Raw genomic sequence first — 27,177 nt, 5'->3', positions numbered from 1 at the left:
GTGTGTGTGCTGGAGGTGTGAGCGAGGTGATGGCCACTCAATCCGCGACCAATGTTCCACAGAAGTCTGATCTCTGGATTACTTATTCGCAGCCCTGCTTGTTTTGGGCAAGGTTGGATTGGTGCATTTATTTTTAAACCTGAATTTCCAACACGAACGCTAATATCGGCATAGACACCTGGTTGTTTTAGCAGGCCGTTAATTTGAAGCCTATATTGCCCGTGGACGCGGCTCGAACAATGAATGCTGAGCACCTCTGCGTCCCCAGTGCTCCCAGACTCGCTTTCCTGCCGCGCATTCGAAAACCCGTTGGCTTGTGAAGAAAAGGAGCGCATATATTTATCCGCCGCGTGAATGGCTTTCGAAACTTGCGGATTCAAGGCAGTCTATTGTGGGGTGGATGACGCATGGCTGTAGGTAAGTCGCTGACAATTATTCATTCAGCGGCTCTTGTATTTAAGTGGCGGCAGCAGCGAGCACCGGGAGCAGCCGGCACTGAACACTGTCTTGTCTGTGCGGCGGGTGCTGGTTCTGCCCGCTGCCTCAGGTGGCTGGTTGGCTGGCTGGCCGCAATGCTGGCTGGCTGAGGAGGAGAGATAAGTGAGAGGAGGAGAAGGGGGGAATCTTTTAAGTCTTGTCAAAAAGTTGTGGGGGGGGGGGGCATATTGCCGAGGATGAGCACGCGTAGCGTGCAGTTGTCTTCTGACTGGGACATGACGGCCAGGGTGAGCTTTTGGAACGGGTCGAGCGAGCAGATGGATTTGGTGACCGATCTGCCCTCCAACTCCTCGTTCAGCCCTTACGAGGCGGAGAGGGACACCAGGATGCTGGTGATCCAATTCATCTACGCCATCGTCTGCCTGGTCGGGCTGATTGGGAACTCGATGGTCATCTTTGTCATCCTGCGGTACGCCAAGATGAAGACGGCCACCAATATCTACATCCTGAACCTGGCGATCGCCGACGAGCTGTTCATGCTCAGCATGCCCTTCCTGTCCGCCTCGGCCGCCCTCCAGCGCTGGCCCTTCGGCTCGCTGCTGTGCCGCACCGTGCTCAGCGTGGACGGCATCAACCAGTTCACCAGCGTCTTCTGCCTCACCGTGCTCAGCGTGGACAGGTACGTGGCGGTGGTGCACCCCATCAAGGCGGCCCGGTACCGGCGGCCCACCATCGCCAAGATCATTAACATCTGCGTCTGGGTGCTGTCCGTGCTCGTCATCCTGCCCATCATCGTCTTCGCGGGCACCGCGCCCACTCAGGACGGCGCCGGGCTGGTCTGCAACTTCCTCTGGCCCCAGCCCTCCTGGTCGGTGGCCTTCGTCGTCTACACGTTCCTCCTCGGCTTTCTCATCCCCGTCTTCGCCATCTGCCTGTGCTACATCCTGATCATCGTCAAGATGCGGGTGGTCGCGCTCAAGGCGGGCTGGCAGCAGCGCCGGAGGTCCGAGAAGAAGATCACCCGCATGGTCCTGATGGTGGTGACTGTCTTTGTCATCTGCTGGATGCCTTTCTACGTCGTGCAGCTGGCCAACGTCTTTCTCTCCCGCCTGGACACCACGGTCACTCAACTGTGCGTTATCCTCAGCTACGCCAACAGCTGCGCAAACCCCATCCTCTATGGCTTCCTCTCGGACAATTTTAAGAGGTCCTTCCAGAGAATTTTGTGCTTCCGTTGGCTGGAGAACGGCACGGAGGAGCCGGTGGACTATTACGCCACTGCCCTGAAGAGCAGGGTGTGCAACCCCTTAGAATTTCAGCCCGATAACATCGCCTCTGACCCCGTTTACAGGAACGGTACTTGCACCTCAAGAACAACCACCTTATAAACAGATAGAAGTCTTATCCGAATAGCTCTTGGCAACTTTTTTTTTAGAAACCAGGTTAAATATATTTTACTAAAGAATAGTAAATTATCATTGTGGACATCATTATTGTTCCAAGTGTGAACATCGGGATTCTGGTGGTTGGTGTCGATGTAGAACACGTCCAGTGATAAACACCGTGTTTCCCTTTATTGCTTTCGCAGCGCGTCTGTTTCTCTGCGTCTGTCCCTCTCCAACTCTCGGCCACAATTGTGGACATCGGCAAACTGTTGTCCCATTGTTACCCAATTAGCCCAGGAATAACAACAGAACATATTGGAAATACTCAACAGGTCAGGCAGCAGCCGTGGAGAGAAAAACTGAGTTAACGTTTCAGGTCGATGACCCTTCGTCAGTTCTGAATGCATGATTGCAGTCCAGTTGTTGCTATAGCACTAACCTATTGATTAAGGCTACAGAAGTGACGGAATGTATTGTACTTTTGAAACTGAAAACCCGGGTAATTAACTACACACAAGACCAGAATTGTAACCATTGTAATAATAGTTTACCAATCATGTTATGAAAATTACAGTCAATTTTTGTATTATACTCTTAGCAAAACTTGTTTCAAAAGCTTGCGGGGGGAGGGAATACTCCCCAAATGTGCAGTGTCTATTTTGCCCCATAATAGGCCACAGTCTGTACTATTCCCCAACGATGCCACTCAAGGTGGATTATTGTTCGATTATGTCAAATGGTGGACTATAGTGAAAAGTATTTTTACACATTTGAATGCGCATCACTTTTAGCATTATGATCAAAGGACACTGTACAGACACTGTACTTCAGAAATCTTGTGATGTTCAATGCGCGGAAGTGAGTGGGCAATTCTGAAGGCTGCCTGCTTTATCACGTTAACGTATTTCCTTCTCACAAAGCTGTTATGGGGGGACATAACGCGTCATAATATCGCCACACCATCAGGAGTCGACTTAAAGAATTATTCACAGTTTAGAAAGGATAATGTATAATTAGGCAGTTAAAATTAGGCTATTTGACGCTAATGAACTAAGGCAACATTTGACGTGAGCACAAAATATGCTAAGATAGGAGAGAGGGAAAAGATGAGTTCTCATTACTGTACTTTCACCTAGACCTGAAAGCGCAGCCTTCTCGGCCCCAATTGTAACCGGAATTGGGAATACAAACACACTATTCAGCTTAAAGGCACAACTCCTGGCTCTCATAAACTAAATCTACCCACTTGTATTACTGTTGATCCTAAAGGCAATCTTCGAAACCTTAAACGAAATTGCTTTTAACACTGAAAATGCGGATTGGGCGATGATTGACACAGTGTAAAAATTGTTGTTGGCTTTGTTGTACAAACAGCTAACATACTCGCATCCAGAAAACCTCGGAACATCCCAAAATACAATGCAGCCAACAAAGTGCGTTTGAAGTGTAGTCACTATTGCCGGAAACACGGCAGCTAAATTGTGCACAGCAAGATCCCACTGCAGCAATGAACTAGATGACCGGAACATCTGTTTTAGGTGTTGGTTGATAGATAACTATTTGCCAGATCACTGGGAAAAATCCGCTGCTCTTCTTCAAGAAGTGCCATGGGATTTTTTTACATCCGCAAGCGAGAGCAGACGGGGCCTCAGTTTAACATCTCATCCAAAAGACAACGCCTCTGACAGTGTAGCACTCCCTCAGTACTCACTGAATCATATCTTACCTAGAATATCTGCTGCAAATCTCTGGAGTGGGGCTTGACTCACGACCTTCTAACGCAGAGACGAGAAGGCTACCTTTGGGCCAAGGCTGATACCTATTTAATGGAGGAATTACTCACTTAACATAACATTGATTTTCCTTGGGCAATATAAAATCCTTTCAAATATGTGCACTATGGTCATAGAATATAAATTCAGAGGAGAGTTGAGCATTTTCCCCCATATATTATCAGATTAATAGAGATATGTAGATCAGGTGGGTGAGCAAAGGACATTTATAAAGATGCACTACAATACATATAATCTATTATATATAGGTTTAAGTTCCATGACTCCCCACATGGGAAATCAGCTAGTTGTGATACTAGAAATGGACATTTCACCAAACACTGAACAGTGTCTTGTTGCACACAAGACCCACCAGTTTGCATCTCATTCACAAAATACATGCATCGTCTTTGTGAATCTGCGGAGTTAAATTTGCACATACTAAAGTAGTGCATTTACACGCTGAGTTGTGTTTCTTTTAAATTCAAAGGCTACTTTGTTTTGTTTATTGTCCTGTTGTATCTGAAAATGTGAGGTTATAATTATTTGAAAATGTTAAAAGATTTTCATAATACGTTTTTGAGTTCAGTTCATTAAAATATAATGCAATTGTTGCATATTATCTGGGAAAATTACATAATCTGTGGTCTCGGTATATGTGTAGTTCATACTGTGTACGTGGTTCTCGTAAATGTATTGGTAAAACTTTATTAATTAAAAAATGTTGATATAAAACAAATGTGGTCAGTGACTCTTATACAAAAGCAAAATACTGCGATGCTGGAATCTGAAATATAAATAGAAAATGCTGGAAATCTCAGCGGGTCAGGCAGGCAGCATCTGTGGAGAGAAAGCAGAGATAACATTTCGGGTTGACGACCGTTCGTGGCTAGAGCGAGTTCTAACGCAGGGCCGTCGACCCGAAACTGTTTTCTCTGCTTTTCTCTCCACAGGTGCTGCCTGACCCGCTGAGATTTCCAGCATTTTCTGTTTTTATTTATGACTCTAAACTCTTCTTCATTTGATAGGTTAAGTCATGGGTTTCAAACAAGAGTTAAGCATTATTGATTTTGAAAAACATGCTATTAAAGATTCTGCAAAAAGAAGCAAAATATCTTGCAGATTATTCATCATTATAATTATTTCTGTTTGACAATCATCATAAATAATTTTTTTTAAATGGCTGCAGGAACGGTCTCAATTTCTCTTCTTTCATGTCTGTATATGTTGGATCTGGTATTAGGCAACAATGGTTTATAATGCCGAATAGTTGGACACATTTTTAAGTATTCATTAACTGTGAGGTCTATAAGGCAGTGATCTGATATAGGATTTCATCATCATCATAGGATTTATGTTGTTGTCAAATGTGTAAAAATAAAGGACACTCAGGGGTGTTGGTACTTCTAATAACGTATATTGTAAACCTCTTGAGTGGAGCTGTTAAGTTTTAGGAATGTTGTTTTAGCACACTTGGTTGAACTCCAAGTCAGGCAGATTGTATAATGGGCGACGGATTCGCTACCAAACATTTTGCATCCCAGCCGAAGTTGAATGTCATGACCGTAATGTTAAACTGAGGTTTTATCTGTTTGTCATATGAGTTGCGGCAGTTCAGGTGGACATTCCATGGCATTATTTGAAGAGCAGTGCGCTCCCCCTGGTGTCCTTGCCATCATTTCGGCCTTTTCCTGCCTCAATCAACGCCACCAATGCCAGATTAACTGGCCACTCACTGATGTTTGTAGGAACTCGCTGTTGCCGAACAACATTTGTTGCATTTCATGAGTGACAGAAGGAAATCTAAAGTGACAAACGGTCATTCCTACCTGCTGATCTCCTCCTTTAGCGAATATTAGTCCCCCTTCTGGTAAACTAAGTTCTGATGACGGGTTGTACCCAAGATGTTAACCCTTTTATAACCTTTGCAGATGCTGATGGAGTTGTAATGTTTCAGGTTAGGTTCATTTTGGCGAACAAGGAAATGGTAGACCAATTGAACAAATACTTTGGTTCTGACTTCACTAAGGAAGACACGAATAACCTCCCGAAAATACTAGGGGTCCGAGGGTCTAGCGGGAAGGAGGAACTGAGGGAAATCCTTATTAGTCAGGAAATGGTGTTAGGGAAACTGATGGGACTGAAGGCCGATAAATCCCCAGGGCCTGATAGTCTGCATCCCAGAGTAGTTAAGGAAGTGGCCCCAGAAATATTAGATGCATTGGTGGTCATTTTCCAACATTCCATGGACTCTGGATCAGTACCTATGGATTGGAGGGTAGCTAATGTAACCCCTACTTTTAAAAAAAGGAGGGAAAGAGAAAACAGGGAATTATAGACTGGTTAGCCTGACATCGGTGGTGGGGAAAATGCTGGAATCAATTATTAAAGATGTAATAGCAGATCATTTGGAAAGCAGTGACAGGATTGGTCCAAGTCAGCATGGACTTATGAAAGGGAAATCATGCTTAACAAATCTTCTATAGTTTTTTGAGGATGTAACTAGTAGAGTGGATAAGGGAGAACCAGTGGATGTGGTGTATTTGGACTTTCAAAAGGCTTTTGACAAGGTCCCACACAAGAGATTAGTGTGCAAAATTAAGGCACATGGTATTGGGGGTAATGTATTGACATGGATAGAGAATTGGTTGGCAGACAGGAAGCAAAGAGTGGAAATAAATGGGTCCTTTTCAGAATGGCAGGCAATGACTAGTGGGGTGTGGCAAGGTTCAGTGCTGGGACCCCAACTATTTACAATATACATTAATGATTTAGATGTATGAATTGAAGGTAATATCTCCAAGTTTGCAGATGACACTAAGCTGGGTGGCAGTGTGAGCTGTGAGGAGGATGCTAAGAGGCTGCAGGGTGACTTAGACAGGTTAGGTGAATGGGCAAATGCATGGCAGATGCTGTATAATGTGGATAAATGTGAGGTTATCCACATTGGTGGTAAAAACAGGAAGGCAGATTATTATTTGAATGATGACAGATTAGGAAAAGGGGAGGTGCAAAGAGACCTGGGTGTCATAGTACATCAGTCACTGAAGGTAGGCATGCAGGTACAGCAGGCAGTAAAGAAAACAAATGGCATGCTGGCTTTCATAGCGAGAGGATTTGAGTATAGGAGCAGGGAGGTCTTATTGCAGTTGTACAGGGCCTTGGTAAGACCACACCTTGAGTATTGTGTGCAGTTTTGGTCACCTAATCTGAGGAAGGACGTGCTTGCTATTGAGGGAATGCAGCGAAGGTTCACCAGACTAATTCCTGGGATGGCAGGACTGATATATGAAGAAAGACTGGATCGGCTAGGCTTATACGCACTGGAATTTAGAAGAATGAGAGGGGATCTCATAGAAACATATAAAATTATGATGGGACTGGACAGGTTAGATGCAGGAAGAATATTCCCGATGTTGGGGAAGTCCAGAACCAGGGGTCACAGTCTAAGGACAAGGGGTAAGCCATATAGGACCGAGATGAGGAGAAACTTTTTCATTCAGAGAATGGTGAACCTGTGGAATTCTCTACCACAGAAAGTTGTGGAGTCCAGTTTGTTGGATATATTTAAGAGGGAGTTAGATGTGGCCCTTGCGGCTAAAGTGATCAAGGGGAATGGAGTGAAAGCAGGAGTGGGGTACTGAAGTTTCATGATCAGCCATGATCATATTGAATGGTGGTGCAGGCTCGAAGGGCTGAATGGCCTACTCCTGCACATATTTTCTATGTTTCTATGTTTCTATGTTACTAATCCTCTTCCCTGACATCCCTGAAAAAAATCAAGCAATGTTGTTAATATTGCTCAATATTAACAACCCTCAATCCCACTAGATAGTATTCCAGTTTTTTAATGGTGCAAATTAACCTTCAATCAATCACTTTCACTAGGAGCCTGTCCCACATATCTACTATTTTGTAGAGATAAAAAGGTCCTTTTCCAATCTCTAACTTTGTTCAAGTCTTGTCAATCTTGCACTTTAGGCCATTGCTCATTGTCCAAGGTAAATAACTTGTTTACTTGCATCTCATCTATAATTTTGAAGATCTGATTTATGTCCCTGCTCCCCAGTCTTTATTTTTACAGTGAAGTAAGTTCAGTCACCGTTCGTTGTAACTTAGTTTCCTTGGGCCAGAAAACATCCTAGTCACTTCAACCTAATTCACTGTATAAGTACATAAGAACATAAGAAATAGGAACAGGAGTAGGCCATACGGCCCCTCGAGCCTGCTCCACCATTCAATAAGATCATGGCTGATCTGATCCTGGACTCAGCTCCACTTCCCCGCCCGCTCCCCATAACCCCTTATCCCCTTATCGTTTAAGAAACTGTCTATTTCTGTCTTAAACTTATTCAATCTCCCAGCTTCCACAGCTCCCTGAGGCAGCGGATTCCACAGATTTACAACCCTCTGAGAGAAGACATTTCTCCTCATCTCAGTTTTAAATGGGCGGCCACTTATTCTTAGACCATGCCCTCTAGTTCTCGTCTCCCCATCAATGGAAACATCCTCTCTGCATCCACCTTGTTAAGCCCCCTCATAATCTTATACGTTTCGATAAGATTACCTCTCATTCTTCTGAATTCCAATGAGTCGAGGCCAACCTACTCAACCTTTCCTCATAAGTCAACCCCTCATCCCCGGAATCAACCTAGTGAACCTTCTCTGAATCGCCTCCAAAGCAAATTTATCCTTTCGTAAATATGGAAACCAAAACTGCATGCAGTTTTCCAGGTGTGGCCTCACCAATACCTTATATAGCAGTAGCAATACTTCCCTGCTTTTATACTCCATCCCCTTTGCAATAAAGGCCATGATACCATTGGCCTTCCTGATCACTTGCTGTACCTGCATACTATCCTTTGGTGTTTCATGCACAAGTACATCCAGGGCCCCCTGTACTGTGGCACTTTGCAATCTTTCTACATTTAAATAAAAATTAGCTCTTTGATTTTTTTCTGCCGAAGTGCATGACATCACACTTTCCAACATTATACTCCATCTGCCAAATTTCTGCCCACTCAATCAGCCTGTGTTTGTCCTTTTTTGCAGATTTCTTGTGTCCTCCTCACACATTGCTTTTCCTCCAATCTTTGTATCATCAGCAAACTTGGCTACGTTACACTCGGTCCTTTCCTCCAAATCGTTAATATAGATTGTAAATAGTTGGGGTCCCAGCACTGATCCCTGCGGCACCCCATTAGTTATTGGTTGCTGCCAACCAGAGAATGAACCATTTATCCTGACTCTCTGTTCTCTGTTCGTTAGCCAATCCTCTATCCATGCTTTGAGATGTTCCTGAGGAATGTGATAGATGCTTTATAAACGCAAGTATTTCTTTGGTCTTTTTTCTGTCGATAGTAGCTCTTTTCTGTGCACCCAAATCCAGTGTATTCCATGTCATTAATAGTGATGACATCAGCACCGGAGAAATAACAATTATGATCCAAAATTAGTGCAATTTTACTGAGAAGTACATCTAACAGTTAATTACTGGGAAATAATATCGCTAATATCCATTCTACATTCAGAATTGATGATTAGTAAAATGCATCCTATTACTACAAGTGGTAGATTTGTCCGGTTCTTTAAGTCAATCATTATACTTGGTTCTGGAACTCAGTAATACCATCAGCTGCAATGCCAGTCCCTGGCAGGGGAAAACAGAGCTCTGTGCAAGGATACATGCAAGCAAGGAAAGAGTTTTTGTCATTCGTATCAACAGTGAGATTTAAATCTTTAAGCTAACTATCCTGTTGGCTCTGCATTAACATTAAAATGATTAAAATAATTTTGAGAAGTTTGCTTCAAAATTAACTAAGCCTCCCACTTCTGGCAACTATCGACAAGCCCTGCCGCTAGTGTGATGGTCGAAAAGCTTGTCAGCACTCACTGTCATTGCTCCTGCATGAACAATTGTGATAGGTACAAGACCAACAGTTGCCATGGAAATATAACTAGCAATGAATCAATGAACCCCTCGTGAGAGAAGGGGAGGGCAGAAAATTGGCAAAAAAATATGAGAAAGGTTATTTTGCACTGTTGCAGTTTTACTGCAATCACTGCAATTAAATTGGTGTGGAGATGATCTCATGTTACTTGCTTTCATGAGGTTCATGTGACTTACAAAATAAATTAAAAGTAGAAACTGTTTTGTATAAACACAAATTATATAGTATACGGGGCCTATAAAATATTAACACAGTCATGATATTTAAAGTTAATTAGTAGAAATTCATTTTTTAGAAGTAATTATTGGCCAGAATTTCCCCGCTGCTGTGGATGCAGGTTTGGAGGCGGTTCAGCAGTAAAAGCTGCAGAAAATGGGAGTGTATCAGGAACCTGCCATCATCCCACCTCCTTACGCCTTTAACTCGGGTGCTTCTGCCAGCATGCCACAGACCCAAACGGCAGAGGCGGGAGACCTAATTAATCTCATTAAATCCTTGTTGTGAGACCCATAACAGGAATTTTAACCAGACCTTTTGATTTTCACTGGATGACCACGGGAATTATGCAGCTTGGGAACCACATCTGTGAACCTGAGGCAGAAGCTCAGTGGCCATTGAGCGAGGTCGTTAATGCAGAGCATGGAAAGCACAATAAATACTCCCATATGGCACCTCATTACTTGCCTGAGGGAAAGGCTCTTGCTGACTCAATTTTGAGCACAGATTTAGGTGTCTAGAGTTTGCAAGTCTTTTCTGCAACCTCAGAAGCCACTCCCACCACATTGCTAGTAACTATCACGCCATTGGCAGATTGGTCCTCTGATTTCTACTTCACCTGCCATCTATTACATGCGCATGGGTACTGTCTCACCTTGGTCCTCAGAATCTGACCACAATGAGCTCCAACACTAGCAGCACCAGGCACACTAGCAGCACCAGGCACACTAGCACCAGGCACACTAGCAGCACCAGGCACACTAGCAGCACCAGGCACATTAGCAGCAGCAGCAGCACCAGGCAGCAGCAGCAGCACCAGGTAGCAGCAGCAGCAGCAATAACAATAATAGTGTCAGCTGTGGCTCAGTGCATAGCATGCTTGCCTCTCAGTCAGAAGGTTGTGGGTTCAAGTCCCACTCCAAAGACTAAACTACAAAATAATTTAGGCTAACACTCCACTGCAGTACTGAGGGAGCACTGCACTGTTGGTGGTGTGGTCTTTTGAATGAGATGTTAAACCGAGGTCCTGGCTGCTCTCTCAAGCGGATGTAAAATATCCCAAGGCACTATTTCGAAGAAGAGCAGTGGAGTTATCTTTGTGTCCTAGCCAATATTTATTCCTCAATCATCATGACAAAAAAACAGATTATCTGGTCATTATTACATTGCTGTTTGTGGGAGCTTGCTTGTGTGCAAATTGGCTGCTGCGTTTCCTACATTACAACAGTGACTACACTCCAAATATACTTAATTGACTGTAAAGCACTTTGAGATGTCCAGTAGCCATGAATGGTGCTATATCAATCCAAGTCTTCTTTTTTTAACACCAACAACCTTCTCCTCAACAACCTGGTGCTCCACAGGACAGAGGGCATCAGTGCAGGGCTGCACCGTGCCAGAGGCAATATCCCCAACACAGGGTATACAGGCAGAGGATGAGCTTCCCCAACATGACTGAGCAGCAGTGCCAAAGGAGGCTCAGGCTATCGCGCCAGGTCATCGCAGATATTTGCAGCTTGCTTGAGCAAGACCTGCAGCCCAGATGAGTGGGTGGCACATCTTACCAGTGGCTGTCAAAGTCACTAGTGCCCTCAACTACTCCTCCCAGGGATCTGCAGCAGACATTTGTGGCACCTCCCAGTTGGCCACTCACAGATGCATCACACAGGTCACCAATGTCATGTTTAACAAGTCAGCCAATTATGTAAACTTTCCCATTGATGAAGCCAGTGTTAGTGCATGCGTGCTCAGCGTTGCTGCTCTTGCCGGTTTTCTACGGGTGCAGGGCATCATTGACTGTGCACAAGCAGCCAGAAGGGTTTCCACTCCCTCAATATGCAGCTCGTCTCCAACCATAGGAAAATCATAATGTATATGTGCGCCAAATTCCCTGGTAGCTGTCATCACTTTGTCATCCTGGGCCAGTCCACCCTCCGTCTGCTCTTCACACCGCCAAACAGACTTCCCGGCTAGCTGCTTGGAGACAAGGGCTATCCACTGAAGACGTGGCTCATGACACCCTTGAGAAGGCCAAGCTATGAGACTGAGGAGTGTTATAATTAGCACCAGATGTGTCATAGATAAAACAATCGACATGCTGAAGATGCACTTCAGATGCCCTGACAGATCTGGAGGAGCCCTTCAGTACGCACAAGATGGGTCTCCAGAATCATCGTCTGCTGTGCACTGCACAACAGCGCAGCAACTAGGATTGGAGCTGCATGAGTAGCAGGAGGCAGAACGCACAGCCTCTCAGAGGAGGAGGAGGAGGCACAGGAGGAACCTGAGATTGAGATGGCACCAGTACCAGAGCATATTGCATCCTGGGAGACCAGGGGTGGCCTCATCATGGCCAGATTCACTTGAATTCCTGCATTGCACCCATATGGCTGCCTCATACTCTACCAAGTGCCCCTCCCAACAATACCATAAAGCATCACTACAATAAACAAGCCATTCCTTTCACACTGACCCCCATTGCTGGAGGTAACATTGGCCTGGAAATCCCGACCTCCCTGGGTCCGTACGGAATGTCTATGGATCCGGGAAGGCATCGCAAAAGCCGGTTTTCAGCGCACAATGTATCTCGGGAGCGAGGGCATTTGCAAGGGCAAGATTGCGGGATTTACCCATATCTTGCCCAGCAAATGTCCTCAAAACTCTTGTGCCTGATAAAAGCAGGCGCATGGCCTACTTTACAGGTGTCAGAGTTTTAAAACATACAAACATATTATTAAATTAAATTTATAAAACACATTATATTGTTAAAAACCCTGCCCACTAAGGTAAGTTTATTTTTAACCCGACTTACAAAACTTTTTTTTTAAATCGGAAAAATATTTTTTTTTTCTAAGGCATTTATTAACTTTAATTTCAATTAATTTTAATTATGTGAGGTGTGTTTTATATTTTTTATTATGGTATTTAGTGTGTTTGTTTTTTTCTTCTCATTAATAGCAATGAGAACTCGTAAATCGGGAGTTCTCATTGCTATTACTGTAGCTGATTGGTTGGGCAATCACACGTGACTGCACCTTCTGCGTGGGAACCTGGAGGACGGGAGCGCGCTTCGCAGCGCGGGAAGAGAAGGCCTCCCCAACGGAATCCCACGCTCCTCCGGGACCACCAGGTACATTCGCAGAAATTTTTCAGGCCGGAGGCATCCGCCCACGGAACGTCTCCGACCGCAATTTCTGAGCCATCCTGTCTCACTATTCACTCCAACTCACTAAGCCATTTCCAAAGTAGAAGAAAACAATGGGCATGACCAGAAAGTGGTGAAAATAAATAGATTTATAAGTGCGATAACAGTAATGGAACCTTAACAATAACACTTCTTTATAATAATAATAACTTTTATTTATATAGCGCCCTTAATGTAGTAAAATGTCCCAAGGCACTTCACAATAATTTTACAACACCTTAGATATTGACCATTGAGCTAAAGAGAGCAAAAAATGGAGAAGGAAGTGAAGAAAGAGGTTAAAGGCTCAGGTCTGAAGCAGCAGATAGACACAGGCGAAGAAAAGAAATTCAAATTACATTATAAATAATACAATAAGGAGTATACAATAATAAAATCAGTAAATAAAGATTAATTGTAATTAAACAAAATTAAATAATATATACCATAATTATAAATTAAGTTCAAGTTAGAAAATCAGCAAATTAAATCAGTTATTACCTTTCTTTAAAATTCATTCTCTGTCAAAACATCCAGGTGCTTACCCTTGTGCATCTGCTTCTGTGTCATTTTTCTTTTATGCATGCTTCTACGAGGTGTACCCTCTGTGCATTCAATAGAGGTAGTGGCAGGCTGCTCACTTCCCTGCTGCAACTACGTAGGCACTTTTGGTACATGTCTTCTCAGTTTTGGAGTAAGTGAGGGCCCTGCCAAAGTCTGCTCCTCCTGCGATTGTGCAGGGGCATCGCAATCTGAGGAAGCATTTGGGGCTCTGATTAAGAGGGCCAATGGGGGAGAAGTCGGAGCTCTTTGAGAGGAGCCCCGACTTCCAAGTCCTCTCTCACCATCATCCCTCTCATGGGCCACCTGGACCTCCTACTGTCATGGAGCTAGAGAGCAACTTGATGCACAGCAGTGGGGCCGTGAGGACATAAGTCTACTTTTATATCCCTCCTAGAGAAGAGTTTAACGAGTCTTTGCCATCTGTTCTCCATAGCTAGCATGTGGTTTTACTTGTTATGAGTATATTAGGTGAGTGTGAAGGGTGGTTAGTCCGATGGGGATGTGATAAAGTGGACAGTGAGAGAGGGGTGGGTGGACATGCAAGGTATGTTGGTGTGAATAATAATGAGAAGGCTTGGGAAGGCTGAGTGATGGGGATGTGATGAGTGGCACAGCAGGATCAGATCATTGAAGTGCATCCAGCACTACACCCAGGTCCGCCTCATCCCTGCTGTTGACCTCCTCATCAATTTGGAGCCAGGCTCTTTTTGCCTCTGTGGGAGGTATCTTCTGCCCATCAGCAGGGAAGAGGACCTCCCTGCCTGTTCTGACTCCCTCCACAAGAATATGTAGGGAGTCATTGGAAAAGCAGGGTGAAGCCCTCTGTCTGTGGGAAGTCATGTTTCTATTTCTGCACAACAGACTCCTCTCCAATCTTTCCTCCACACTCCTACCCGAACCTTCAAATGCAAGGTGGCCAAGGCTCCTTTAAATATTCCCGCTGGAAATGAGTCATCGATGAAGTCATCAGACCTGCACCATTTAATAGGGCTGGGAAATGTACATGTCTGCCTTAATAGGGGCCATTACGCTAAAGTTGTTCTGAAGAGCGGGATGATCAAAACTTTGCGGTACAGACCTGCTACACGGCCCGCAAGCACCCAACCCGACTTGGTAAGGAAAATTCCAGCCAATATATTTAATATAGTTACTATTTTAATGTTGTTATTTCATTGAAAAAGATTTGCTTTCGAAAGTAAAAGCAGATTCCAGGCTCAATTCAACTAATATTTAATGCACATTAATACTCTTGTCATCATTGATTCCCATCACGGTTTGTTTCAAATATGACTTTATCTACATTTAAAAACAGATTTCAAAAGGGGTGTTTTCCATTCACCTGACACAAATTATTAATAAAACATGGAGATTATTAGCTGCAATTTGTCAGAAAATTTGTAATAAATGTACCTATTGTTAGTCAAAGTACAGAGGAATCTATAAAACTATCAACAAAGGTGTTTCTCATCATTATAATTCTCATCATTAAATATTTTAGAGTTTTTGTTGCCAGTGATTGCAGAAGAAAATATTCCTTAGTGTTAACAACATGAACACACTGCAGAGTAAATATAAGATACATAATAAGACGAAGATAACCAATTCAATTCTTTACACCAAACAGCAAGTAATATCCTGACACCATCACATGGTCCTTGTATTATTAACTTTGTAACCTTAGCTTGCTGTTATTATTAAATCATTAAGCTGTACTTTTAGAATACATTTACAGTTTCACTAGAAATAGTGTAGAAAATCTTTCTGCTATGTTTACAATGCCACTCATACACAGCGCCTAGAGGGAATCTCCCCCCCCCCCATCCCCTTCCCCTTCCCCTCACTCACATAAAGCTGCCCAGGCTATCTCCAAATGAAATCATGGCAACAATCAGATAAATAAAAAATATCTTATTCGTATTGTGCAGATGAAGCAGCAGCATTTTAACAGTACAAACTAGACATTAGATAAATTTTATGCACATCAAATTAAACCAACACTTAATATTTTACTTTAAGCCACATTTCTGCAAGTTGGTTATTGTAAGATCTAAAGTAAAGCAAGGTAGAGCATAATGGTAAAACAATTTGTTCTAATACTTTGATTCCTTGCACTGATACATTAGCTCTGGAAGGGTTGGGGAAAATAAGCCATGTTGCCCCCTTTTGATCACTATCAGGTGAACGCCGTTAAAAATGCAAGTATGTTTTCTCTCTCCCTCCTTTTTTGAAGGGTGGGGTTGCATTGGCTGCCCCCCACTCCATCGGAGCTGATCCGGAGTCTGTGGAATGTTGGAGGGTGACTGTCGGTGCATTCGCTGTTTCCAGGGCCACCTCCTTGGGTGCTCTGGGGTGCAGGCCGTCGGGCCCTGGGGATTTGTCGGCCTTCGGTCCCATCAATTTCCCCGGCGCAATTTCCCGACGAGGGAGGATTTACCTCGGTTCCTCCTTCTTACTGGACCCTCTGGCCCCTTTTGTATCCGGAGGGTTGTTTGTCTCCTCCTTGATGGGTGCCGGGCCAAGGTACTTGTTCGGTTGGTCTGCCATTTCTTTGTTCCCCGTTGTGACTTCCCCTGGTTCTGACTGCGGAGACCTGCGTTTGTCTTTATTGGCCTTTTTCTCTTTGCATGTCTGTGGAAGCTTTTGCGGTCCATTTTGGTGTTCCCTGCAGGCTTCCTCTCGTGCTCTGTTTTCCCTGCCCTGGTGGCCTTTTGTCCTCCTCTGCTGGGTTCTGGGTTTCTCCCAGTCCCAGGGATCGCTGCTGTTTCTGGCCAATTTGTGTGCCACTTCCTTGGCTTTGATACTGTCCCTGATTTCCCTTGGTGGCCACGGTTGAGCCACCCTCCCTTTTTTGTTTTTGCGCCAGACAGGGATGTGCAGTTGTTGTGGTTCGTCCGTGCGGTCTCTGGGTGTCTGCCATTGCCCGTCCAGTGTCGGCCCCTGGAATGTCATTCGCCAGTCTGTCTTTGCCGGTTCGCACCTCACACCTTCGGGGTTGCCCTTCTTTGGGTTCTGGACCATGGTCTCTGGATTGACTGTTTCATTCTCCATCTGGGTGTGGAGTTCCACCGTATTGTGGTCGCTCTTCCCCGGGGGGCCTCGCACGGCGAGATTGCTGGTTTGTCCTCATTGCGCGGGACCCGGTCTGGGGTGGCCTCCCCCCTAGTTGGTTCCTCGATATGTTGGTTGGGAGAACCATCCCTTATGCACTCCAGCGCATTTGGAAAGCAGTGACAGGATCGGACCAAGTCAGCATGGATTTATGAAAGGGAAATCATGCTTGACAAATCTTCTGGAATTTATTTGAGGATTTAACTCCCAGAGTGGACAAGAGAGAACCAGTGGATGTGGTGTATTTGGACTTTCAAAAGACTTTTGACAAGGTCCCGCACAAGAGATTGGTGTGCAAAATCAAAGCGCATGTATTGGGGGTAATGTACTGACGTGGATGAAGAACTGGTTGGCAGACAGGAAGCAGAGAGTCGGGATAAATGGATCCTTTTCAGAATGGCAGGCAGTGACTAGTGGAGTGCCGCAGGGCTCAGTGCTGGGACCCCAGCTCTTTACAATATACATTAACAATTTATATGAAGGAATTGAGTGTAATATCTCCAAGTTTGCAGATGACACTAAACTGGGTGGTGGTGTGAGCTGTGAGGAGGACGCAAAGAGGCTGCAAGGTGACTTGGACAGGTTAGGTGAGTGGGAAAATGCATGGCAGGTGCAGTATAATGTGAATAAATGTGAGGTTATCCATTTTGGGGGCAAAAACACGATGGCAGAATATTATCTGAATGGCAGCAGATTCGGAAACGGGGAGGTGCAACGAGACCTAGATGTCATGGTTCATCAGTCACTGAAAGTGGGCATGCAGGTACAGCAGGAGCTGAAGAAGGCAAATGGTATGTTGGCCTTCATAGCTAGGGGATTTGAGTATAGGAGCAGGGAGGTCTTACTGCAGTTGTACAGAGCCTTAGTGAGGCCTCACCTGGAATATTTTGTTCAGTTTTGGTCTCCTAATCTGAGGAAGAACATTCTTGCTATTGAGGGAGTGCAGCAAAGGTTCACCAGACTGATTCCAGGAATGGCTGGACTGTCATATGAGGAGAGACTGGATCAACTGGGCCTTTATTCACTGGAGTTTAGAAGGATGAGAGGGGATCTCATGGAAACGTATAAGATTCTGACAGGACTGGACAGGTTAGATGCGGGAAGAATGTTCCCGATGTTGGGGAAGTCCAGAACCAGGGGACACAGTCTTAGGATAAGGGGTAGGCCATTTAGGACTGAGATGAGGAGAAACTTCTTCACTCAGAGAGTTGTTAACCTATGGAATTCCCTGCCGCAGAGAGTTGTTGAAGCCAGTTCATTAGATATGTTCAAGAGGGAGTTAGGTATGGCCCTTACGGCTAAGGGGATCAAGGGGTATGGAGAGAAAACAGGAAAGGGGTACTGAGGGAATGATCAGCCATGATCTTATTGAATGGCGATGCAGGCTCGAAGGGCCGAATGGCCTACTCCTGCACCTATTTTCTATGTTTCTATGTGGATGTCAGATGAAGCTAGAGTTGAAATCAACTGCGATACTCTCCAAGTTTGAATGTCATGCTAATACTCTGGCTAGACTCACACGTGATTAATGAGACTGGAGCATGCCAGTGCCTTGCCTCTGCTTAGTGCATCCCCAGGATGACACAACTGTGATCAGCTATTCAACATGTAGAGAATAATCAGTGTGGACTCAATCCATATCCCACCACTATTGACTCCCTTAGATTTCCAATGCTCTGCACCATCAGGCCACCCTGAGATCATCACTACACATGCCAACACTCAGGGGGGAATTTTTGGGGGGATCAGCGGGCGTGTTTGGTGGCAGCTTTGTTGACGGGTCGGGTGGGAATTTTTCTTTTGACAGCAGGTGGGGATCCCACTCTCAACCCATCGCCACGTGCCTTCCCCAGATATTGGGATGGTCAGCACTGAACAGACCCGACACACAACGGCGGGTGAAGCAATTCAGGACATTATGACCTTGTTATCAGCCCATTAAGAAGTAGTTTGAGTTCACCTTTACATTTTACGAGGTCACCCACAAGGTCCATGCAACTCGGGCATCATGTCAGATAAGGAGGTCGAGAGTTGTATGACTATCAAATCATCTCATTACTTGACAGCTGGAAATGTGCTATAAAAGCACCCATCTCACAGCTGTTGATTTTCCAAGCACAGAAGCTGTTGCTTACTACATTTGGAAGACTGATTGAGTTTGTAATAAACTCACCATCCAGTGTCACCTCATTGGAACAGCTCTCTTACCATTGACAGATCGCTTCTGTCATCTCAAGTTCACCTACCATGTATTCCATCAGCATCGGTGCCCTTGAAACTATCTCACCGTGGTCCTCAGAATCCCTCTATGATTATCTCCAACACCAGCAGCACCAGGCATACTAGCAGCACCAACAACACCAACATTCTCCTCAATCATCTGATGCTGCACAGGACATACAGCATCAGCACCCAACCACATTGCTGCCCAGGACACCAGGGCTGGCCTCACCATGGTCAGAGTTACTTCACTTGACGCTGTACATCCTGGCTGCCACATAATGCGCCAGGTTGGCTCCACCACACACCAACATCATAAAGCATACCTGCAATGCCCAAGGCATTCCTTTCACATTCAACACCATTGGGGGAGGTGGCGGGGGGGGGTCTATCATTATGTCTCACCATTCACTACAACTCACTAATCCACTTCCAAAGCTGTACACAGATCTGCCCAAGAACACAAAGTATTGAATATAAAGCTTTTAATGTTTGACACCGCATTAACAGAAATGTCACATGAACATTGCATAAAACACACAAGTGCCTACCCTTGTGTGTTATTAGTTGGTATGATTGGACAAGGATGAGGGTGAGTGTGACGGGTGGGTAGTGAGATGGGGAAGTGATAATATAGATTGAGAGGGTTGGCTGTAGGTGCAAGGTTTATTGGTGTACAGATATGTAGGGGTCATCATCATCATAGGCAGTCCCTCGAAATCGAGGAAGACTTGCTTCCACTCTAAAAGTGAGTTCTCAGGTGACTGTACAGTCCAATACAAGAATTACAGTCTCTGTCACAGGTGGGACAGACAGTTGTTGATGGAGAGGGTGGGTGGGGAGGCTGGTTTGCCGCATGCTCCTTCCGCTGCCTGCACTTGTTTTCTTCATGCTCTCGGCAATGAGACTCAGGGTGCTCAGCACCCTTCCAGATGCTCTTCCTGCACTTCCTTGATAAAGTGCGGCATCCCCACCGACACCTGGGAGTCCCTGGCCAGAGACCACTCTAAGTCTGCAGGGGAAGGGTAGGGAAGGCAGAGTGATGAGGATGTGATGAGTGGCACAGCAGGATGAGGTTGAGTGTGGCTTTGCAGAAACATTTTGTGATCTACTGAGATCATTGAAAGGTTTGCGCCACTGCAGCCTGGTCCTCCTGATGACTACCCTGCTTGTGCCTTCCTGTGCAATGTGCAACCAGGCTGCTTTGGTCTCTTGGGGAGGTCTCTTCTGGCCATTGGAAGGGAAGAGAACCTCCCTACGTGTTGTGACTCACTCCATAAGCATCTGGAGGGAGTCATGGGAGAGCCTGGGTGCAGCCGCGCACCTTTGTGCAGTGCTTGTCAGTGTTTGCAGCACCTCAATGCTATAGAATACTGACAGCACAACTGTCAAAATAAATTTATGCATGATCCTTTTAAGGAATTCAGCTGATGACATGTCATGTAATGATGTCATCAGACCCACTTCCTTCAACTGGCTGGAAAACACATTGATTGGCCTTGTTAAGCCCGCCCAATGTAAAGTAATTCTACACAGCGCGCTGGAGCCAGCAATGGGCTTGGGACCCGCAACCGACATCGCCCGCCATGGACCCGCTGAGGTTGGGGAAATCACAGCCTCAGTCTCTGAATAGAAGGATAAATTATATCATGTGTTCTTCCAGACCAGAACTTCACCCATCAGTATGCATATTGAGAAATCGCAGAAGCACTCTGCACTCTCCAATTGTAGCAAATACATCCGCAATTTTCTCATATGCACTTTCAAAAATGAACAGGAAGTCCTGCGGAATGCATCTTGTGGTAGGTCACATCATGAACGCAGTCCTACATATTATATTACGATGCAGAAATTGTACAGTGGAAATTGTCACATTATTTATTTTACTTTACTGTAGTTTTAATAGAATTTTGGTGCAGGAAATATCCACGGGACCAGATTTCACAGAATTCAAGAGCAATCCCACATTTGTTGAAATATTAAAGTGCAAGAAATATCATACTCTCATTGATGGCCATATGGGCAACTCTATGCTTATGCTTGATTTGTGATAATTAATTTGATATTCTTTGTTTTCAGCAAGCCTCCTACAGAGTTTGTCCCAACAGCTGAAGAAAATAATATTCTACACTAGTGACAATCACAATGCAGTGTGCAATATATACTAGGTTCTTAATTCCTTTGCAATATTGCTCAGGAACTGTAAACCCACTTATAAATAGAAGTAATTGTGTCATAATGCATTGTTCTGTTAATTGCATTTTTGTTCTTATTTTAACCACCCAAATGTCATTTTAAATTTTGAAGATCCACAAAATACTAAAATAAATCTAAATTGCAATGCTATTAGTATAGTTCATCAATAATTGTAAGCAATATCAGGAGTTAACAATATACATGTATCTGTGAGTATAATGCATTTTAATCTTGGGGCCTAAATAATATTTTGTGGAAAATTTACACTGTTATTTATTTTATCAAAACCATTAATGCATTTTCTGTTGTGTTATTTAACCGTTTTACCATATATAGTAACACAGGAAGTTTTCTACTCATGGTTTATGGTTTCATGTTATTTCCTTGATTAAATTATTGCTTTGCTACTCACTGTCAACTATATATTATGTAATACATAGTCTCCCTCATTATATGAAGCATATAATGTGAAAGAGATCCAGAATGTATGTTACAGTTTGGCATTGTGACAAAATGGCCTGGAATTTGCGGCCAGCAGTGAAGCGAAGGTGTACGCCGCTGGCCCCAAAGTACACTCTACACAAGGATCTCGCGATTCCTGTATCGTGAACTTCGGGTTTTCCAACCTTCAACTCAAATCAACAAACTGTAGTGGGGATCCCATAGTGTATCACATTTCATTGCTTAACTTCAATATAACTTTGTCATATTTTCACATTTTAATTCACCTTTAATAAGAGTAAGCTATAATTTGTCAGAGTAGAATGTCACACAAAGTACTACTAATCCATCCATTACATTATTTTACCATCCAAATTTAGATTGGCTCTTATATGTACTTTGGGAAGGCACCCCTCTTGTATTTAATGGCTGGCTACAGGATTCTGCTGTTTCGCTACTCAACGTCATAAAATTGAAATCTAGTAGAACTTGTTGCGTGTTGATGCAATAGAAAGTGAAACACTTTCCCTGGTAGGCTGTTGCTCTGCTTAATATTGCAAAAAGACTGGATTTGTAAGCTCGTCTACTTGCTTTATGGATAACAAAATGACTCCGTGCACCCAAAGGTGGAGTTCCCTTATTCTTGAAGCCAGTCTAAGTGTGATATGTGTCTGGACAGGCATATGGGACTCATTGAATCCCGCATGCCACAAGACTAAGGACTGGATTTTAACACCCAAAAGCAGACGAGTTGGGATTGGGTCAGAGGTTCAAATTTTAAAAATCTCAAACCCGCCCCCAATTCACCTCCAACCCGCCCAGTTGTGCATTTACCGGAGCTTGGACAAAGGATGTGCAGACAGCCTGTTCCCAGGAGGTGGATTGGAAATGTAAATATTTTAATGTCTGGCAGCCTCTGATTTAACCTGTTTTACAGGTTTAACCGTGGCCTGTCAGATTTCCCAGATCTCCCTGAAGGGAGGCAAGGATAACTTCGGGGAGAAAGTAATTGCTTTTACAGGATTCTTTGTGAGCCAGGCGGGGCAGGAGTGCTTCCTCTCCACCTTCCAAGCTCCCTTCCCATCAGACCCTCCCATACAAAGACCCCCAGGGTCGGGAATCAGAACCCCCTCAGGATCGAATGCCCCTGGAGCGGGATCAGATCCCCCGCCTGGATTCTTACTTCATCTCCACATATGTGCAATTTCCAGCTTGGTTATTGGGTGGCAATGAGAAGTAGGGATCCTGGTTAATATTTCTCCTTCCATTGCTGGGGACACTGAAGCCAAGTGATATACTGTTGTAGGAAAATAGCATGATGGAAATTCAATCAAGAAAGTTGTTAGGGAAATACTGAACGAGTTGCAGAGCGCAGACAGGATACTGATCTAATTAACAAACTGCCATTGTGGCTACTTCTGAGGTAACGGCTCAAGAATTGTCAGCCACGCACAAAGGTAGCCCTCTCACCACTGAGTCAAGGTTGTGGGTTCAAGTCCCACTTCAGAGACATGAGGCTGATGCTCCAATGCAGTAGAGTGCTGCATTGTTGGAAATGTCATCTTTCAGGTGAGATGTTAAATCAAGGTCCTGTCTGCCCTCTCAGATGGGCGTAAAAGATCCACCATTTTGCTGGCAACAACAAGAACTTGTGTATATATATAGTACCTTTAACCTAGTAAAATGTCCCAGGGTGCTTCATAGGAATGTTGGCACTATTTTGAAGAAAAGCAAGGAGTTCTCCCAATGTTTTGGCCATTACTCATCCCTCAACCAACATCACTAAAACAGATTATCTGATCATTATCTCATTGCAGTTTGTGAGACTTTACTGTGTGCAAATTGGCTGCCACATTTGCTACAACACAGCAGTAGCTACACTTCAAAATTGACTGTAGCATGCTTTGGGGCATCTTGCAGTCATGAAAGGTGCTATATAAATGCAAGTGCTTTCTTTAACCTCATTTGAAATAGCAGACGTTTGGTGGCACACTTTTTCATTGGTTCCTCCTCAAGATTTCGCCAAAATTCCACTTTGGCATTCCTCTTACAAAATCTTAAGTGTTTATTTGGTTTGGATTTTCCTATCATTTTTATTTCTCGGGTTTTCTGTTGGTTACTTTTACATGAATTCACTGGCGGTAACAGGCTTTGTTTATGAAAATGGATATCAATATACTATTCAATCCAGACATACAACGTTTTGGGAAGCATGGGAGAACTGCAATATCTTAATATTTGACAACTTTTCTGCATATCGGGAACTGTTATCAAGTTCAGTTTTTGCAACTGAAAAGTCAGAAGATTTTTTTTAGAAATTATTCCAAATATCTTTATTAAAAAAGTATGCAATATAATTCAGTTCAAATAAACGAAGATGCATCTTCAGGTTTTTACAATTAATACAAATGTGAAAAAAGATTTAAACAATGATTATACAAATATTTAACAAACACAATAAATATAGATGTACAGGTTCTCGACCTCCCACCCCCTCCCCAAAAGGCACGAATATTCACTGGCACAACGTGCAGTTGTACAATTATTCGTCGATTTAATGCTAAGTAAAAACTCGCGTCCAAGCAGTGACTTAATGTGATCTCGGATGGACAAATAATTTCTCACCATTTGGGTGTCAGGCTCAGACAGCTCGTCAATAATGGACAAGGAAAATGTCTCGGTTAAACCAGAGACCGTGAGGGCCAGCCCTTCACTCAAACTGCCGCCCTCAATCACAACCTATAGTATGCGCACCCCCACTGCGATTCGACTGTATTATGTTTTAATATTCTTCCTCAAAACGTTTTAAGTTTTTCGCCTCGCTTGGTTTTACTTTACCTTGATGTTTGGGGTTGGCAGTTGTATAGTGGCCGTATTCTCCCTTTAAGCCTGCAGTTAAATCTTACATGTACATGCATTACTCTGAAGAATATCTAGCATCTGCCAATATATCATTTGCCATTATTGTGTCTAAGCCTGCGTAACTACCACGATGAGCCACTCCAAATGAACAGGTTGATACCGAGCCGAATGGATCCTGTGTGAGGATCTGCTCGGGCTTTGCTCAATTTGTAGTGGCTGCCCTTAACCTGCAGAGCAAGGGCGCCCATAAAAGCCAGCTGTGAGGATATACTATATATCCAAATGTAATTGAATAAACAGCTAAACCTTCACAAGTTGGGCCAACTCCAAGGCTGTGGGTGAAGTTCAAGTGTGAAATTTATTTTGCAATGGGTCAACATCTGCCTAAAAATAGCGCACAGAGGAATGTCGTGCGAACCCATCAGCTTCAGAGATGGGAAGTACAGGAGAGTTCACACGGCCTGCAGCTTGGCGTCGTTTGTGGCAACTTCAGATCATAGTGTGCTTCTTTTCCCAATGCCTTCATATAAAAAAAAGTCTTTTTTTTTCGTATAGAAAGTTTTTATGGTCACGCAAGTGTTGCCCAATAACCCTCAGGTCACCACGTTGGACTTGTCCTCAGTGTATTGACACTGCTGTTTGTGGTCACCTGCAGAAGTGACCTGGCTGAGATCAACCTCCTGCTCCGAATTGGCGGATTTGTACTTGGTCGACGTCTGCCACTTGCCCCGCTTTTTGTGCAGATGGTGTCCCAGGCCGGCAAATATTAAAGTCACCACCGCGATGGCAAAGATGCTGCCGAGGACAACCCCGAGTGACAGGCTGGCTCTGGGGGGTTGGTGGCTGGACGTTGTTGGGATGGGGATGGTGGCGGCGCCCGTCGGCAGGTCCCCACTGCCCGACCCTTGGCTTTCGCAGGTCGACCCGTCCTCCTGGAGTTCGAAGCCGACTTCGCAGTCGCACTTGTAGCTGCCGAAAGTGTTGGTGCAGATCTGGGTGCACTCGCCCGCGTCGCACTCGTCGTAGTCGAAGCATGTCTTCTTCTCGTCGTTCAGGATGTAGCCCACCGGGCAGTACCAATCGTCCCCCACCGAGCGGGCGTCGCAGGGGTTAGTGCGGCTCTCGCAGTAGAAGACGCAGCTGGTGTGGTCGGCGGGATCGGGCTGGTACCTGGAGTGACAGGTGCAGGTGAAGCTGCCCTGGGTGTTGGAGCAGAGTTGGGCGCAGGGCTGCCGGGCGCACTCGTTGATATCGGCGCACTTGCCGTCGGCGGCCAGCTGGTAGCCGGGGTAGCAGTGGCAGGAGAAGCTGCCCGGCCTGTTGATGCACCTCTGCTCGCACGGCTGCTCCAGGCACTCGTCCACGTCGTGGCAACTCTTGTTGTCGATGGGGTCCAGCGTGTAGCCGTCCCGGCACAGGCAGAACGGCTTGCCCTGCTGCTGCAGGCACAGGTGCTGGCAGTGGGCGTCCTGGCACGGGTCGGCGGGGGTCGGCGGCGGGGGGGAGCAGGTCAGACGGTCCGGGTTCAGCAGTTGGCCGGCGGGGCAGCCGCAACTGAAGCCCCCCAGGGCCCGGGGCAGGCACAGGTGCTGGCAGCCGCCGTTCTGCAGCCGGCAGTCCCAGGGCGCCGGGCCGCTGCTGTTCCAGGCGTAAGTGGCGGCGGTGGCGTTGTGGCCCAGCGCCGCGCACTCCCAGCTGACCAGCGGCGACGATCCCAGCCAAGCCAGGGTGCCGGCGGGCAGCGCCGACAGGTCGGAGCCGCGGCCGCCGAACGGGGTGCGGTAGGTGACCCGGGAGGCGTTGTGCTGGGCGGCACCGCCGGCGTTAGCAGCGCCCCCCTGCAGCAGCGGCGGGCAGCTGCCGTTGTAGCGGTACTCGCACAGCACGCCGTCGGTTTTCTTGTTGCACGGCTGGTCGGACCAGCTCTCCTGCCCCTCCTGCCCCTCGCCCCCGCGGGACACGGTGGCGCAGCGTGGCCCGCAGTCCTCCGACACCGGCCCCCAGTTGTCGTAGTCGGTGTCGGCGTCGCCGTCCACCCAGCGGTAGCCCCGCAGGCGGCTGGCGTTGTGGGGGCACGCCTTCTGGTGCAGCTGCAGCCCCAGCCAGTAGTGGCGGCGCTCCGCCTCCCGCGGCCCCTGCCCCCGCTCCTCCTGCAGCAGCACCGAGATGGCATCGGCCGCCACCGACGAGCGCACGGTCATCGCGTCTCCGCCGGCCGCCTTGCACAGGTTCCTGGCCATGTTGAACTTCCTGTGCTCCCGCAGTAGGCTGTAGCACAGGTTGGCCACGCAGACGGCGGGCAGCGCCTCCGCCTCCAACTCCAGCGGCTGCGGGCTGCTTCTCTCCGGCCGCACGGCGGCCACCAAAGCGCACAGGCACAGCACGGCAGCCAGCATCTTTCTCGCTCGCTCTCTCTCTTTCACTCTCCCGGCTACTGCCTGCAGAAATGCTTCGAGCTTTCAAAAGCACTCTTGTCCCGCCGTCCAGTCCCAGCCCCGGCCGCCTGTGTTGCTCCAACAGCCCCGAGCTCAGATTTAAATACACACTGGCCGGGCTGCTCACGGAAGGAAGTTCGCAATGGGCTGGGGCTGTGATGTAAGTGATTTTGAGGAGTTACTGTCCCGCTGCCAAATTGCCCCACACCCCCTGTGATCGCGGCTCTATGTGTGTCAACAGCTCGGTGAAAGTTACTGCCCAACTTTAAAATAGTCCGAAAGCACTTTTCACCAGAAGAGATCGACCTGCTTCGAACTTTCATTCCAACCCTGCACGTTCACTAACTGTCGAGTAATGTCCCCACCATCCCCTTCACGACCAGGTCCCGTAGATGTAGCGATAAC

At 45.8% G+C, this 27,177-nt stretch overlaps 2 protein-coding genes across 2 annotated transcripts; one reads left to right on the top strand and one right to left on the bottom strand.

Annotated features, from left to right (window-relative positions):
* Positions 1-674: 674 nt before the first annotated feature.
* LOC139273926 (somatostatin receptor type 1-like) lies at positions 675-1,826 on the top strand. Its single transcript, XM_070890998.1, has one exon. The coding sequence runs from the start codon at positions 675-677 to the stop codon at positions 1,824-1,826; it is 1,152 nt and encodes a 383-aa protein (XP_070747099.1).
* A 21,960-nt stretch (positions 1,827-23,786) lies between these two features.
* Positions 23,787-26,857, bottom strand: LOC139272703 (thrombomodulin-like). Its single transcript, XM_070888790.1, has one exon. It carries the CDS (start codon positions 26,731-26,733, stop codon positions 24,931-24,933), a length of 1,803 nt encoding a protein of 600 aa, XP_070744891.1. The 5' UTR covers positions 26,734-26,857; the 3' UTR covers positions 23,787-24,930.
* Positions 26,858-27,177: the final 320 nt, after the last annotated feature.

Source organism: Pristiophorus japonicus, chromosome 9, assembly GCF_044704955.1.
Source record: "Pristiophorus japonicus isolate sPriJap1 chromosome 9, sPriJap1.hap1, whole genome shotgun sequence".
In the NCBI taxonomy this organism is placed as follows: domain Eukaryota; kingdom Metazoa; phylum Chordata; class Chondrichthyes; family Pristiophoridae; genus Pristiophorus; species Pristiophorus japonicus.
Note: the sequence above shows the minus strand (reverse complement) of the source record. Positions and strands in the feature narration are given on the sequence as shown.

Coding starts and splice junctions, on each gene's coding strand:
- LOC139273926 (XM_070890998.1), top strand. CDS start 675: ATGAGCACGCGTAGCGTGCAGTTGTCTTCTGACTGGGACATGACGGCC.
- LOC139272703 (XM_070888790.1), bottom strand. CDS start 26,733: ATGCTGGCTGCCGTGCTGTGCCTGTGCGCTTTGGTGGCCGCCGTGCGG.